The 16,950-nt window shown below is 35.6% G+C and overlaps 1 protein-coding gene across 1 annotated transcript in view; it reads right to left on the bottom strand.

The window, feature by feature from the left end:
- The window catches only part of MALRD1 (MAM and LDL receptor class A domain containing 1), a 237,235-nt gene that overhangs the window by 61,563 nt on the left and 158,722 nt on the right, over positions 1 to 16,950 (bottom strand). The window contains exons 30-32 of the mRNA XM_042044140.1: positions 16,310 to 16,465; positions 13,799 to 13,956; positions 6,683 to 6,884 (exon numbers count right to left, since the gene is read on the bottom strand). Of these exons, the coding sequence (XP_041900074.1) occupies positions 6,683 to 6,884; positions 13,799 to 13,956; positions 16,310 to 16,465 (516 nt within the window). The remainder of the gene's footprint in view (positions 1 to 6,682; positions 6,885 to 13,798; positions 13,957 to 16,309; positions 16,466 to 16,950) is intronic.

Below are 16,950 nucleotides of genomic sequence, written 5' to 3'. Positions count from 1 at the left end.
ACCGACAGAGTGGATTTCCCCCCCCTCCCCAACACAGCAGTGGGTCAGAGGACATCAGCACCAACACCGGCAGGTCCAGTGGGCAGCAGGAGCAAGCGGTGGGCAGCAGAGCTGACCCCACAGGCGCTGGCGGGTTTCCATCCAGCTCCATAAGCTGCCACTTTCCCGGGCAGGTTCTTTTTGTGCACCAACTTTTCTCCCTTTGCCTCCCAGACCATGTGGTCACCTGGGGAGCACCATTTTGGGGAGAGAGCTGACTTTCCCTTTGTGTTTCTAACTACACTGTCGCCATCTTGGGAAGGGTATTTCTGGCATTTTGTAGGATTTTTTCCCGTAGGATTTGTGAGATTTAGCAATTTTGTATCTAGTGGTTTATTTACTGGGGCTTTTTTTTTTGCCTTTTGCTGTTCCACTTGTTGGTAAATGGTTATTTTTTCACTCGTATCTACTTGTATTCATTCCTTATTGGTGGAAAGGGATGGGTTAAAACTAAGGGGACGTAACTCATTTTAGAGTCTCCACCTGTAAAAATTGTATTAATTCAAGACAGCTTATTGCTAGTCTGCCAGTTTAGGGTCTGCACAGGAGGAACATTTTGGCCAATTCATATTTTGCTTTTTTGGTCAATTCAGGATTCTTTATTTTATGACTCTGAAAACAAAAACGGTTTGGATATTTCCAAAGTAGTACTCAAAATTACAGAGGTTATTTTATCTCATCCTCTTTTTATTTGTCAGGTAGATAACATTATGTAGTAAGAAGTAGTTATCAAGGTAGTTATCAAATAGTTTTCAAATATCTGGACACCATAGCTATATGCTGTTTAGAAAAACTTTTCATAAAGATAAGAAATTCTGCATCCAAAGATATATCTGAATAATGTGCACAGAGAAACAAAAATATTCAATTATCTCTCATCTCTGTATTGGAAAAAGAAAAGAGAGCTCTGAGAAAAATAGTATTCATAATGTGGTTAAAGATTATGTCATTACATATAAGCACACAGACCCTGTTTTGAAGCAAATGGAAGTCTGTGGCAGGAAAAGCAGGGAATGTTTATAAACAATCGGTATTCAGAGAGTGTGTTTCATGAAGCAGAGATAAAATAGGGAGGAAAAATTCTCAATATGTGGTTGAGCACTGGAACAACTCCCCAGGACAGCGGTCACAGCACCAGTCTGACAGAGTTCCAGAAGCATTTGGACAATGCCCTCTGGCACATGATGTGACTCTTGGGGATGGTTCTGTGCAGGGCAAGGAATTGGACTCGATGATCCTTGTGGGTCCCTTCCAACTCAGGATATTCTGTGATTCTATGAATATATGCTGTGAGAAACAAATAATAACTAGGCAAGATATCATGACACTAGGATTTCCACATATATGTACCTTTGGTTTGTGGTTTCTTATCTGAAGTTTCAAGGGGAATCACTTCTAAAGAATTGTTGCTCCCATTTTTTTCTGAAAATTAGATACCTTCAAGACACCACATATCTAAAATTAGAGTAGTTTCAACTAATACTGATTTTGAAAACCTTGGCTCATTATCAGGTGATTATCTACATAGATTTTTATTTTACCACTCTCTTTCTTTCTGCTATCTAGCTATATGGAAATAGTTTTCAGAGCCACTATTCTTTTACTAAATTATTCAATAAAAAGTATTAGAATCTACCTTCATTCTGCTACGTTCAAATTATAAACTTCATGAACAGAGTTTAAATTAGATGCCAGTTCATTTCCTTCCACCTTGAACAAAGAGAATGATCTATAGCTCTGGCCCTTTGGGACACCTTCCTTCTCATCTTGATGCCTGAACCTCCACCTATGACAACTTTTTGTTATGATATTGCTTATATTCTGCTATTGTTTGGAAGTCAATGCAAATTATTGTACTCTGAAGGAACTTCAGGATTTGGTCTGCATCTATTGGGCATGCATCTATTGTGACATTTCCACATTATGGATGTCTTAAGAAAATCCTACCCACCACACAAAAGAGTGACTCACCAAGGTTTAAATAAAAGTTTCATACATTTCAAGACCCAAATAAGAAAGCACTGAACAGCTTTCCTATTCATGAATATAAGCCAAGATTCATATAAGCAGCAGCACATAATTTAATTTCTGAATATTAAAAATTTCCCTGGTGTTAAAAGGGGAACAGACATGTTCAAAGGGAAACAAAAAACCTGAGGATATTATTCTGAGACTACATATGGCTCAGGAAGACTGAATTACAAATGGCTGGCAATGGCAAATGTATAGGGCTAATACAGTACGTATAATTCCCCTTTCCTTATACTCTTTCCCTGACATTCAGAACTGTTGGAGACAGGTTATATTGATAGATGCACTTTTTTCTTACTTACTTATCATGGCTGACCAAAAATTCTGAGTATATCTATCTTAAATTTTGATTGAAATATAATTTCCTTTGTCACACAGTTTTTACAATATTGTCTCTTCTAGAAAACGAGGATAGGTGATCTAAATGGATGGATGTTGCTATATCTCATGACTGTCTTATGATGGTTCAAATAAAATGAAAATATAATTTTTGAAGGATATTAGGTTTTAGGCTACTGGAAAACCTTTGTACTTGTTTTTGAAAATACCCTTGGGGTTGAATGTAAAGCAAAACTTGTCTTATAATTCACAGATTCTGATTTGCTTCTTCTATTTGTTTTTCACAATATGTGAAAGCTTGCTCAGTGTAAGGATTATATACAACCTTTACAGAAGGTCTAGTTTGTGCTTTGGTACAGAGCAATGGGGAGACTTGGAAGAGTTTTGATATGTTAAAGCAAATGTTTCTGCTAAGTGAAAGCTGCCAACAACCACTGAAAATTTTACTGTACTTCAGATCCTAAGAGGAAAATCCTTTTGTTGGTAACCTGTGTGGTGAAGTCAAGAACTATGACAACATCAGGAAAAAGCCCCAACCCATAGCATCTGGGAAATAGCACTTTCTATATTCACAATTCCACCATGGTCAGATGACACAGTATTAGAGAAGACATGTCCTGTCTGTACCGAATGCTTTGCACTATTTAAATTGCCCTTTTATTTCCAGTGTATCCTTACACAATAATATTTTCTACTGCAGACAAATTTTTCAGGTGAAAGGAAAGCTGCAGGAGGGTGTGGTAGGAAATTGGTAACAGTGACAGTCCTTTCTCATGTGTTAAGTTTATAGACTAAAATGACATTTTTTTGAAAAAAGTTTTGTAAAGAAGGGAATGGATAAAAAGAAAGCAGAAGTAAAAAAAGGTTTTAAAATAAAATGATCAAAGTTGATAAAAAGTAGTTCACAAAACAGAAGTAAAGGAGGAAAATATTTCAGATAGTGTTGAGCAACTGCAGGAAATAAACTATGGAGCAAACAGACTAAAACCAGAAATTAAAAAGGAAAGAATGATAAGGAGAGGTGAAGTAGAAGAATAGACACAGAAGCGCATCCAGATTAATTTTATTCAAATTAATTATTTCAGTAAGCAATATTAAAAATGAACTGGTGATAAGCATGACTGATGGTGGAAAAGCAAATACTGTTTTCTCAAATACTGTGGAGCCTCTGGCACCACATGATATTTGCACTCCTCTTTATACCCAAGATTCATCCCAAATATTCATTTAAAAGTGTCAACACTATTATTTTTTAATAAATCAAAATTACTTAAGCAATTACTTAAAGCAGTACTATTTAGAGGTATAAGTTCCCAAAGAGTTGCAGATAAATAGGGCCTAGCAAGTAACTTGACTGCATAAAAGAGCTGGACTGTCATTCAGTACTGACTTTGTACTGAGATTTACTTTCTTCCAGTAGAAGATCTCCATAAGCACAAATATTTCACTTGGGTCATCTCTGCAAGATGTCCCAAAATATGTTTACTATTTATTTGTTTCTCGAGAATACTGTTCCAATACATGGAAGTGCTATTTAACTATTACCACACTCTAAATCTGTCCATCTGGTTTATTTCTCTGGTAATGAGTAAATGACAAAATATAGTATTCTGATTTTCATAAGCAGAATAAAGTTTGGTTATTAGGCATCTTTGGGTTAATGCTAGGATTTAAATTAGGTATAGCAGTAATTTTTAGAATTTCCATAATACCTACTATTTCAGCTGAACTAGAAAATACTATGAGAAAGACATTAATGAACATAAAACTGATTCAATACTTTGGAATTTTTGGTCCATCTGAAATTAGAAATTGAAATGTTTTTTCACTTTTATTTTGAAAAATTAAGACATTAAATAGAAATTAAATGGTGTGGGTTTTTTTAATCAAGCTGTTATTTACAAATTTGAAGAAGATTGTTATACCTAAGTAACAACTAAATTCTTTTGTCCCTAGGATGTAAAACAAGATCTTCACACAACTTTATCAGCAGAAAATCATGGACCTTGAAAAGTGGTAAGAATATATTTCATTTAGCAGCTAATTCTGAACTAGATCCTGTGCCACTGACAGCTCCCTCTGCATTAGCATCCACTCAGAGCTACTTCTGCAGTAGGCCTAGCTTGACCTAGCACTACCTTGACCACACGTTGCTTAAGCTTTCAGAAATATTCTTGGATATCTAGGAAGTCTCATGGCTAATATGGATTGACTACTTAAAAACATAAAAACCAGAACTGAATTAGAGCTGCTGGCAATGCTTTATTAGTTAGAGCTCCCAACCAGCTAAATTGTGATTGCTTCTATTTAGAACATGGTGCCTCAGGAAACTCAAAGTAATTAAAAACAAGCTGGAAAATAATAATACAGAGAGAGGAAAAAGATCTGCAGTAGTATAGCTATCTTCTGAAAGGAAGAATGTTACACAAAACCTGTACTGCATGTAATACTCTTTTCTTTGAGCTAGGTCTTCGAATAAACATAATGCGCCACAACCAAAGCAGGGCTGACTTGCTTAGGTAAACTTTCCCACTGTTTCTGTTACAGAAAAATGTTCTTGCTCAAATATCTACAGGACAGTGCTTTTTTACTACTGGAAGGTAATATCTTCAAATTTTACCATCTGAATATTTAAGCAGCTCTCTAGCAACAACAATTGGTAAAAAACAGCACCTCTTCTTAAGTACCTCTTTGTCAGGAACAGTATTAAAAAGTCAGAGGCAGGTTCTTTTTTCCCTAAATTGCAGTGGTTTATTTTATTGCATGGATTTTATGTAGTTCTCTTGCCTTTTCACAAGCACTACCAGGTCAGCAAGGATTATTAGGATAGGACTCTTCTAAGGACAGTATGAAACCAATCTTAAGTAATAGCATCTAGGTATATTTTTTTGTCTGGAGAGGAGATTATGTATCAAATCACAGCCTGCATGTAGCTAAGACATGAGTTTTTGACTTATTGAACAAACTGTAAGTAACCAATATAACTCCAACAAATTTTCTTCAGGCCAAACTTATGATACATCACATTTGTAAGAGAGACAGATTGTGATACAAGTTAGATACTTTGAAGTATTCTACAACTGGAAAATCTCTGGAGAAAACTAAAGTCATTAGAAAATGTTGCTCTATTAATATTATTATTTCTGTAGTTATGATTATTTCAGAATTACAGATACTTAAAATATATAATTTGAAAATTTCCCTATTATGCTGTACTATGCATGAAACTGCCTATGTAATTCTTAAGATATGGCTAAAAAAGGTGATTAACATAATAGGGGTAGAACAAATGCCTGTTTATGCACATAGTCGGCAGCTCATTGAATTACATTCCAAAATATTATTTGCCTGAGCCTATTTAGAGAAAATAAACAAAACTCTTGTTCAGCTTGAGACTGAACAAATACTACCTGTGTGAACATATTATTCCACTTTAAGCTTTAATTAGCATGTGTTTAATTCCTCCAGGAGGTGCTTATCACAATAAAAATAATAAAAGAAGTTTCTTGAACAGCATGGCAACTAGGTCATACAAAGGCCATCCTATCTGAACAACAAGAGCTGTATTAACAGAAAGAAAGCTTATCAAAGACAATTTTTATAACCTTCATATTGGCATTTACATAACATTAATAATTCCTAGTTGTCCCTTAGTCATTAAGTTCTGCTGATATTTCTAACAGAATCTGTATTTACATGAATACCTTTCTTCTGATATTGTATCATATGCTGCATTTTGTTTGCAGACTAAACCTCTGCTTTTCTTACAGAAAAAAACCAGGGCATTATAAGACATTAGAATTTTTTTCTACATAGATAAAGTATTTATGTAGCAGAAGTGAGATTGTAAATTCTTGAAGAACATGTCAGCAAGGCAAATATGGTACATATTTGTATTATATGAAGAGAGCAATGATAAAAAACTAACCACTTTCTTTGAAAAAAATTGTGAACCACATTGATACTCATAAAACTCTTCCATCTCAAACTAAAGTCTTTTCTGACTTTTTCATACAGGAGAAAACCAATATGGTGGAATTGTAGTAGATTCCTCTCAACTATGATTCAGGCCCTCAATGACAGTAATATTCTGAGTTGCTATAATTACTCATATGTTCAACTGCTAGCTAAAACACAAAAATGTCTTCTACAAACCCTGAGAAAAAGAAAATATTTCAGGTTTTGTAACTGTGCTATACACAGGTATATGAAATGCCACAATTTTCCTTGCTCTCTGAAAACATGTATGATAAATATTTGTGTAGCAGCATACCTCCATTAATGCATTCTGGGGTGAAAGAAATATCATCTAGAGCAAATTCTGTGGGTTGACTCCACCCCACTTCAGCTTCAAAGGCAACTCTGAAAGGGCTGTTACTGGAGAGAACAACACTTCCATACATCCATTTGTTTTCTTCATTTCTACTAGAAGACCACATAAGGATATCCATTCCATGTTCTTCAACTGTGTATACCTGTTGATGACAGAACCCAAGAGATGCAAATGTATCAGCATTAAGCAACAGGAGTGCAGCTTGGGAGAGTAACACAGCTCAAATGCAGCAGTGCTCCTTCCTGCTTGGACAGTACTGACCCTCTTAGATATGGTTCAAATCCACTTCATATTGGTGATGACCAAATGTTACTGAATACTTTTTCTAATGATAGTTCACCTTCAAATAAAAAGCTACTATAAAAAGAAAATAAAAAAAGAGCTGCTAATACAATCACTAATTGGAAAATCTACAACCAGTCTCAGCCTGACATATAGAAGCTAATGAGTAAAGGCTTAACCCCAAATTCATCTAAAAATTGAAGGCTGAGAAGGATCTTGAGCTATCCTTTCATCTCTAAAAGGTGACCTCCTTATAGTTAGACTAAGTGAAGATTTTAGAGATATAAATAAAAGACTTAGCACCTAGGGATTTAAGCCTGTCATCTAGTACAAGCAATTTATAATAAAGTGTTTGAGACAGTCACAACTTTTTATTGCAAACATTTAGCAAAGCCATGAATAAAAATAAATAAAATAATTAAATACTGAAAGCAATAAGTATAGCAATGAATGAAGTTCCAATTAACCAAAACCTGATGAATTTATGCCAAGAAAATGAAACCGGAGAATACAGAGATAGTTGCTTTTCCCACTCATGTGTTAAAAATCCTTAGATGATCTAGTTTAGGTCAAAAAAAAATGAAAAAAGAACTGAATTAAAGAAAGTATGCATGTTCTTACCATTCCAGATCATAACTATTTCTTTAAGGGACTGAATATTGTAATCATTATCCTCTTCTCATCACTTTCAGAAATGTAATTCTCTTAAGCCTTTAAACTAATTTTCCAGTGACCTGGAGGTTCATGTTGCCAACTGAATGCTCCAGTTTAATAATGGAACAGAAAACCTGAGGCTCAAGAAAGTTGTGAACTTGAACCCATGCTAATGATCTGTATAATTAAATACCTTTGAGTCTCCCAGTCCACCTGGTGGGACAAATAAGCCAAAAACCCAAATGACACCATAAATACTTTGTAGAACTTGGTAAAATACCTCTGATGCCTGAAACCTCTTGCAAGTTATTTCATTTTTTGAGCAGGGAAGCATGAAGAATACTGACACAGAGTAATTCAAATAAGGACCTAATTTTGTCAAGCCTGATCTTTGGTTACAGAACTGTGTAACAGCAGTATCTTATCACTGTCTTCCTAAAAGCATGCCTCTTGCTGGGTTAGAAGGACAGGTGCTGAGAAAAAATAGCTGGTTCAACCCATAAAATAAAATGAAAATCTGTGTGTAACAGTTTTTCACATTACCAGGCTCTAAGGCCTCAATAAGTTAAAACCATTGATTAGAGAAACTCTGCATGTGAGGTTAGAACAGTGCTACAGCACCTGTGTGTGTCTCTGGAACCATTCACTATTTTACCAGTCATGAAATATGACAATCTTGACGATTTGGAATTTTACAGCACATAATAAGGTTAGCATGGTTTTAGCTATATGCAGTGATATTTTCTCCTTTTGGAAGGTAAATATTGAGATAATATCCCTTTCAATATATCTCATTGTTAAGTCTCACAGCTGCACAAATAGATGTTGGGGAAATAAGTGGGAGGAATCAAAAATATTTGAAGACAAAACTAGAATCTCTCTAACAGGATGTTTAAAGGTTGTCCCATTGTTTAAAGCCAGATTTTTTTTTTTTTTTTTCAATTCTTTTGGTCAGGTTGGTAGGAGAAGTTTCTCATACTAAAAGTCTCAAGGCACAATAGTTGCTTGAACAGTTTGGTCTAGGTACAGAGAAATTTCATTGTGTCCATACAAAGTCTGGTCTCAGATGCAGCACGGACCCATTCTGTGACATAGAGATCAACCCTGAAGTTCAAGCTCAGTACAAACAATAAACCAATGAGGAAACCTGCTGTATGTTTCCTGGCCCGTGAGTCTGGAACTGCAGCGAGTCAAACTGGGTCTTAAGTGTGACATTTGATGACATCAGCTCCTGTTCATGTAGATGCAAAGTCATTTTATATGCCTTGTCTTTCTTTTCTCTGATATTTAACTTATATTTACCATAGAATGAGGGTATGCAGATATGTAATTACTAATGGATGAATTACTATGTTGCAGTAATTTGTGTGACTCTGTCCTCAGTCAGGTTTGACTAAAGCTTAAACATGGTGTGTAACAATCACATAAGTAATTGAGGAAATGGATAGCATTTAGTGTAAATCTCTAAACTGGTACATTGGAAATCTTAGTTGAACTCCCAGTTCTGTTTCATTTGTCATGTGCACTCCTGGGGTAATGCTTCAGTTCCACTTTTTGCCAAAGTACTCCTGAATACTTGAGTTCTCCAAGACTTTTATCTATCCACAACTATGCCAGGAAAGGGTCTGTGTTCTTAAATGTCTTTTAAATTTTTAGATGAAATTTCTAAAAGAATAGTACATAACAGAAAATGCATGGTAAGTCAAATGAGATTAAAAGAGAGTTCAGAAAAATAGGAGGCCCAAGTATTCTGTTCCTTTAACAGGGGATACAGATCTTATTCTCTCTGAGGTTGTGCCCCGTGAAAGTGAAGAAATATAATAATATCTTCTTTTCTGAGGCTACCCAAGTCACTCAGAGTTTGAGCATCTTCTGGATCAGGAATTACATCAAGTGTAGACAAGACTTTTGCTGGCCTGTGTAAGCATATACAGCATGTGAAAGGTAGAGCAAATTTTCATGGATAAGATCTCCCTAGAGCTCTGGAATGTTACAACTCTGTGGTGCTTAATACCTCCAGGGACTACACCATCTTCCTGCACAGCATCCCATGTAAAGTGTACAACCTAGCCTGGTAGTGAAAACAATTTAAGATGTGCAAAAGAAAAACGCTAGATGAATCGCACTATATGGTAAGAAAGGGAAGAAAAACAACTATCAAACAAAAAACAACCAGCCAAAAAACAAAACCCCAAAAAACAAAAATAAAAAACAAAAAACCCCAACCACCCACAAAAACCCCAAACCAACCAAACAAGTTTTAGCAAAATCCCATTGAAAAACTCTGTATTTATCAGTCTGATAAGATTGTTCTCCAGCCTAATACTGATCTAGCTGATCCACAGAGATTAACATTCTTTAGAAAATCCTATTTACTGCCTCGAAGTCATGACTTAGTTCTAATTCTCCACAGAACATCCTGTGTGTTAGAAAATTCCAAATTCTTTTTTCAGTTCTATTTCATTTGGGGGTTAGGGAAAATGACCTACTCTTAAAGGTCATAATATATAAACTTCTACTGAGTTAATCAGCAGTTACAACTCATGGCTATCCTGTACCCTCATCCTGACTCTTCAAGATGATGGACTATCTTCCTGATCTTGCCTGAATCTAGAAGTTGGAATGCTGGAAGGTACTACATTCCACCTGATTGCCTAATAAATAAGAAACCAATGCAGATCTGAAGGGTGCATAATAAGACATGTATTCTTCCACCATGGACAACTTAAGAGTCTTTAATTGCCAGCCAAGGAAATGGGAAAATCTTGAGAAAGACAACCTGTATTTTCGCTTCATTAGGCACCAGAGACTTGTGTCAGCTGAGGAAAATTTCCACTGATTCCAGTGAATAATGATGATATGTTTTCTGCTTTTTGTCCTTAAGATAATGCCTTTGAAAACTTCATGTTCCTCGGCAGTCATCAGTGCATGTCTTCCTTGGACTGAAGTCCCACCAGAGACAGACTGAAATTGTTTCTCTTAAGTCCACAAATCAGATTACAAAATTGTATCTTATTTCATTGTCCCAATAGAGAAGCACTTTAAAAAAATTACTTAGCTCTTTTCTCTTTATTCCCCTTAACTTTTGTTTGAAGTAATAAAAATTTTGTCTAAACATTAGTTTGAAGTAATAAAATATTTATATATTCTAAGTGAAATAGACCTGTCTTATACCAAAATTTATTATAAATCTGTTCTATTAATATCAACAAATACCAAGGCAGAAAACTGGTATATTAGCTATACTGTCACATCAGGAATTAATTTCAATTTTTATTCTCCACTGTATGGATATGGCAGACTCCTGAGATAAATGGGCAGAGACAGAATACTAAAGCATGATAAACTTTGAGTATTTTCAGTCTAACTGACAGATAATCAATAGAATTTCCATTGGAATAAAACAGATGTGAAAACCACATTCACTTCTTGCTGAAACTTCTCTCCTACACCATTAAATTCAACTAAGTAGTCATAAAAATGTAAAGTGAAATTGTTTTTTAAATTTGCATTTGTAGCATAATGCAGCAAAATTTGTTTGCATTAGGAGGTGGTTTTTTTTCAGAGCATGTTAATTGAGATATTAGACCAGCCATGTATTTAGTGCTGGATAACTCCCCTGTCAAAGGCCTTTACCACACACTTCTAACGAAAGCTGGTGGGTTTGCACCTAAACATTACAAAGCAATTTTTTCTCCTGTTGGTTAATGGTTGACTGAAGTCCTGAAGCAGGAGTATTCAGATTTCTTTTAAATAGCATCCACTCTGTGTTAATGCAAGAGTTGCTGTAAATATTGTGTCCTTTAAAAAATAATAACTTTTGGTTTCCCTATGATTAAAGAGTTTATGACAATGGAATTGTGTAACTGAAATGTTCAGTGAATATAGAATAGAAGCACTTCTAGTTCCTCTTTCCATTTCCTTGGTGACTAGTTCCTTTTCTGAGTAAAAATGGGATTGTTCCCGTAACTTTACTTTATTGTGTGTAGTTCTACCACATCTACTTCCTATACCATTACAGTGTTAATTTTTATCTTTCTTTTACTGATTCCCTATATGCCATTTTAATCACACATCACAGTATGTCTTACATCTGCCGTCCTTTTTATTTTTTTTTTAATTCAGATTTGACCAGATAGCTGTCTTGCAGATAAGAACTATATCAGCTTTTGTACTGATGTTATTATATTCTGGCACATTATTCAAACTTCCTATTACAGTTTGACTTCTTTTACCTCCAGTGCAAACTGAAAAAAAAAACCAACTTCACAGAGCTGTTGTTTTAGAAGTTTTGTGCTGTTGGTTTTATTGCTTTCCTTTTTTGTTCTTTTTAGGCTTTTTTTCTTTTTCACTTGAATGGGTACAGTTAATTTATATTCTTGATTTAATAACAGCAACAGTTGATACTGAAATGGCTTATTAGTTTGATAGAAAATAGCAAAATGTCCACAGAGGTAAATTGATTCTCTGATGAGATGATATTCCTTGCTGAGTGCTTCAGTCTGTTGTGAATATGCTCCTACATAAAGAGTACATGTAGCAAAGCCATAAACAGGGATCTTTATTTGTATGTGGGAGTAAGACAATTCTTTATGAAATTGAAGGCAATGAGAATTAATTAAACTAGCCTGTTTAAAAAGAGAAAAAAACAATTAAAAAGCAGACTCTGTTTGGCTGTCTGCCTACTAACTCACACACAGGCCACACACATCTACTTATTCACAAATGCTAAGTGTTCTGTGATGCTTGGAAACATTCAAAAGCTCCTTCAAAGAGTCTCATCATCAATCTTGCATGCTGTAATGTCCAGGATAATTGAATTTAAACAAATAGCTAATCATAGGTAATCTCACAGTATTTCAGCTATCAACAAATCAAAAAAAGGAATTTATGTTTGCTTTTTACTGCTGCTTTTACTAACTTCATGAAATACAGTCCTTTTTTTTTTTTGTATCAATAAGTAAATTTATGGCAGTTCTCAGAGTATCCATAAACTAGATGCTAGAGATAAAATTGACATGCAAACCCCATCCTGAAAAAAATTACCAAAAAAAAAAAAAAAAAGAAAGAAAAGAAAAAAAAAAGGGTGGAATGAAGGGCAACATTATCCTTGGACTGGATGTAAAGAGAAGAAGGTGGGAAGTTTACCAGTGGCACAAGTTGCCCCTAGAGGCTGAGCCGTCTTCAGTTATGGACATTTTCAAGACTGAGTAAATTCCTGAGCCTCCCAGCATGATCTTGTAGCTGACTCTGCTTGGAGTAAGAGGTTGGACTGGAGACCACCTGAGGCCCTTCCAGCCTAATTGCATTATAATTCCATGGAGTTGTGCTATGATAATCTTTTCCAGTGGAGAAACCAGTGGTATGAACTTTGTGACTGAATTCAATGTCCAAGACTACAAAAATATTCTTGTTCACTTTTAACATAGACTAACTTGTATTCTGTCACTGACTAAAAATTAACATAACCTGTATTTACAAAATCTAACCAACCCCACAGATAGGAGTCTTTCTCAGGTCACTCAAAAAGGAACTGTGCAATGTATTTATTCAGTGAGTCACATGAAGTGAGTTGTTTGGCAAGGGTTCACATCCCTGCTTGGACTGTTGCTAGAGTACTTAACAACCAAAAGTGTACTTGTTAAGGATGCTTGGGGAATAGCAACATGACAGTTTCATGGAAGCATGAGGTATAATTGTTAATGCAGTTAAATACCTTATTTCCAATTTTTTTAAAAAAACACCTTTCACACGTGGTTACATTAATGTTTTTAAAACTATTATTTTAAACCACTAAACATTGGAAACCTTCTCTATTTTATGTTAGAGTGAATTCTGCAAAGAACCGTGCTAGTATTGGGAAGGTTTTATTATGCTAGTCAAATGTGCAATGTTAATTCTTTCATATGTAGTAAAAGGACTTCAAGTGGAACTAAAACTAAAGCAGAATTGTCACTTGATCCTGTCAGGAGAAGATTTATATATAGGTATCACTGCAGAGAAGTTGTGATGAAACATTGTTAACTTAAATTCCTGAGATTTTGGTAATCCTAGACACAAAAAAGCAAATAGTACTAAAGAAAGTATTATTATGCCGTAATGTAGTAGAAGGGTTTTTACCTTTAAGACTCCTGTTTGCCTAGAAGCAAACATCCAGAACCAGAAACGAACTCTACAGACCCCAAGACTAGCTGGGAAGAATTTGGAGGTAGTTATCCTTGCGCTGTCTCCTTCCTTCTGGGCAGATGAGTTTACATACAAAAAACTCTGTCCTTTACCTTAATAAAAAGATAAAAAACATTTAGAGTTCTTCAATACTATTTTATGCTTGAGTTTATAAGCATTTTTATAAACACAGAAATTAATATTTTTTTTATCTTTTTACTGCATACATGTATACCATACCTTGGCTGTATGGAGATCTTTCTTGCTAATGCTTTGTGTATTTAATTGAATTGTAGAATAGTTTGAGTTGGAAGGGCCTTTAAAAATCATCTAGTTCCAACCCCATGCCATGGGCAGGGATGCCACCGACTGCATCAGGCTCCTCAAAACACACCCAGCCTGGCATTGAACACGTCCAGGGATGGGGCATCTGCAGCTTCTGCACAAATTCTTCCAGTGTCTCACTGCCTTCTGAGTAAAGAATTTCTTTCTAATTTCCTATTTTCTAATCTAGGTCTCTCCCCTTTTGGTATAAAAAGATGTTCCTTGTCCTAGATGTCCCTTGTGCTAAACAGAATCACAGAATAACCTGACTTGGAAGGGACCCACAAGGATCGTTAAAGTCCATCTCCTGACCCTGCACAGGACACCTTAAGAGTCACCATGTGCCTGAGGGCATTGTTCAAATGCTTCTTGAACTCTGTCAGGCTTGGTGCTCTGACCATTTCCTGGGGAGCTGTTCCAGTGCTCAACCACCCTCTGGGTGAAAAACCTTTCCCTAATATCCAACCTAAACCTGATGGACTGATAGATATTTCTAAGTATTACAGGCTGTTGGCAATTTGGGCAAGCGATTCCTCTGTAGCTAATGTGAATATATCTCGCCTGGGTAATTTAAAAGTAAATTACAAATCTGGATAATTTTGTAAACACATTTGCTCTAATTTTGTTTTCCTTTTGCTTGACTTTTTGTTAACTATTTTTTTCTTAAAATTGCTGGGTAATTTCACAGAAACAAAGAACTAATTAAGTGACAGAAACTGAAATAGAAAAGCACACAAAATCTCCTCAAAAAGCCAGGGGCTAGCAGTTGTTTTGTTATCGCATTGCATCAAAGTAACAGCAAGAAAGCAAGTCAAACTACTTATTTGCAAGAAACAGCTTGCCTGGAACAGCTGCAATAGTTTCTACCTCTACCTTGTCTGTTCTGTCCCTTTCCAAGAGGAATGCACTTCCAGATTTACAGCCTGCAATACAAAGTCGTAGGAATGTCTGCAGAAACTGTGATTTGTGGTAAATAAGCAGTTCCCTCATGATCAGGTGAGCAGTTCCTGCAGCAGGTGCAGAATAAAAGAAAAGGGAGCATAAATGAATTGGAAAGAAATGGCTACAGCCACCTGTGATAAGGTGCCTCTGTTGATTTTGAAAACAAAATACAAAAAAAAGAGTCAAAACCTGGAGATGATGCTGCTCACAAACCCAAGAGAAAAACAGTAGAAATTGTGATACTTCTAGATTGAATACTAATTATGCTTTGCTGATTAGATGGAAATTAAGATAGCGTTTCTAACCACTAAGTCTTCTGGAAAGAAAGCAACTACTTCTCAAATAGAGATTGGTACATTTGTGATGGAAATTAATATCCTACCCAGATATATTGTATAATAAAAGAATATATTATTTAATATTTATGTAATACTGTATATAATTATGCTTACTACATGACACAGATTACTGTAATTGCCTAGCAATACATTTCATTCTCCTGAAAATCAGTAGGCATTCTGGTAGCAGTTTGTCAGAAACATCTTGGGAAGAACTTCTATATTAAGATTTCTGACAAGCCAATGCCAGGGAGGTAAGTTAAATCAAGGTAGGAGTCTTAAGCATTTCACGCACACCCATACACTTTGCTCGTCATCCTGCATATGACTGCATGTTTTTCTAAAATTCATTAGATCATACCACACTCCAGTAAAAGTAGATTATTTAAAAATATTGACAAGAAGAGCCAGTTACAATTTCAGAGAATTCATCTTTTAATGTCAAAAGCTGGCATTATGTAGCTGAAATTTGTTATTAGAATAGAATAGAATAGAATAGTATTATTTCAGTTGGAAGAGACACAAAATGATCATCTAGTCCAACTGGCTTATCAATTTAGGGCTGCCCAAGATAAAGCATGTTGTTAAGGGCATTGTCTGAATGCCTCTTAAACACTGAAAGGCTGGGGGCACCGAACACCTCTAGGAAGCTTTTTCCAGTGTTTGGCTTCCCTATTGGTAAAGAAATGCTTCCTAATATCCAGTCTGAACTGCTCCTGGTGCAGCTTTGAGCCATTCCCATGCATCAGCTGACCACTGAGATGCGCTGTTATCTTGGTACCGATCCACGTTCTTGTAGGTGTTTTGTAAATTCAGTGAATATGTTACTTTTCCAGAAGTGATGTAGTACACATGACAATACCTGGTGTGTGGTCAGTATGAGGACTTGTTTGTGCAGCACTGTTGCTAATACTCCAGTCAAAATCATCAGTAGTGTCTTGTATTAATCCACATACAGTTGTCCACTCTTGATCCTGTATTTCAAAGTTACAGCTTCCAGGAATATTTGTGTAGTAACCTGAAAATACAGCAAAAAGTAAATTATCCTCCCAGCTCTATGTAAAGGTGCTATAATATGCACACTAAACATGGTAGTGGCAAGGGTTCTGTATGGCTAACACTGTGATTCCCTGAATTCCATGTATGGACATAAATAATATGTGATAGTTAATAAGGAAAGGAAAAACTGATTCTTTGCTTTAAGAACAGGTATAAACTTTATTACAGATAAATGCCCATGTAACTCTTTAGGACAAACCAATGACTTTGCCAAATTTAGTTCTTATCCAAGGTGAATGGAAAGAATGGCTTCCAGACAATTAGCTAGCAAAACTGGACTGCCCTTTCACAGTGGCATTTTTCATAAGCATGTGTTAGCTTTGTGAACGTTATGTCTGATGGCAGCTTTAGGATGAGAGGTATGTTCTAGTGATTAGGACACTCACTGACTAAATTCAGGAGACCTGAGTTAAACTGCCCATTTCTAACTCTGCTTCTGATGCT

The sequence above is a fragment of the Corvus kubaryi genome, unplaced genomic scaffold, assembly GCF_017639235.1.
Source record: "Corvus kubaryi isolate FWS band 111438036 unplaced genomic scaffold, C.kubaryi_AGA036_p1.0 37398, whole genome shotgun sequence".
Lineage (NCBI taxonomy): Eukaryota > Metazoa > Chordata > Aves > Passeriformes > Corvidae > Corvus > Corvus kubaryi.
The sequence above is the reverse complement of the archived record's forward strand: the minus strand, read 5'-3'. Positions and strand labels throughout refer to the sequence as shown.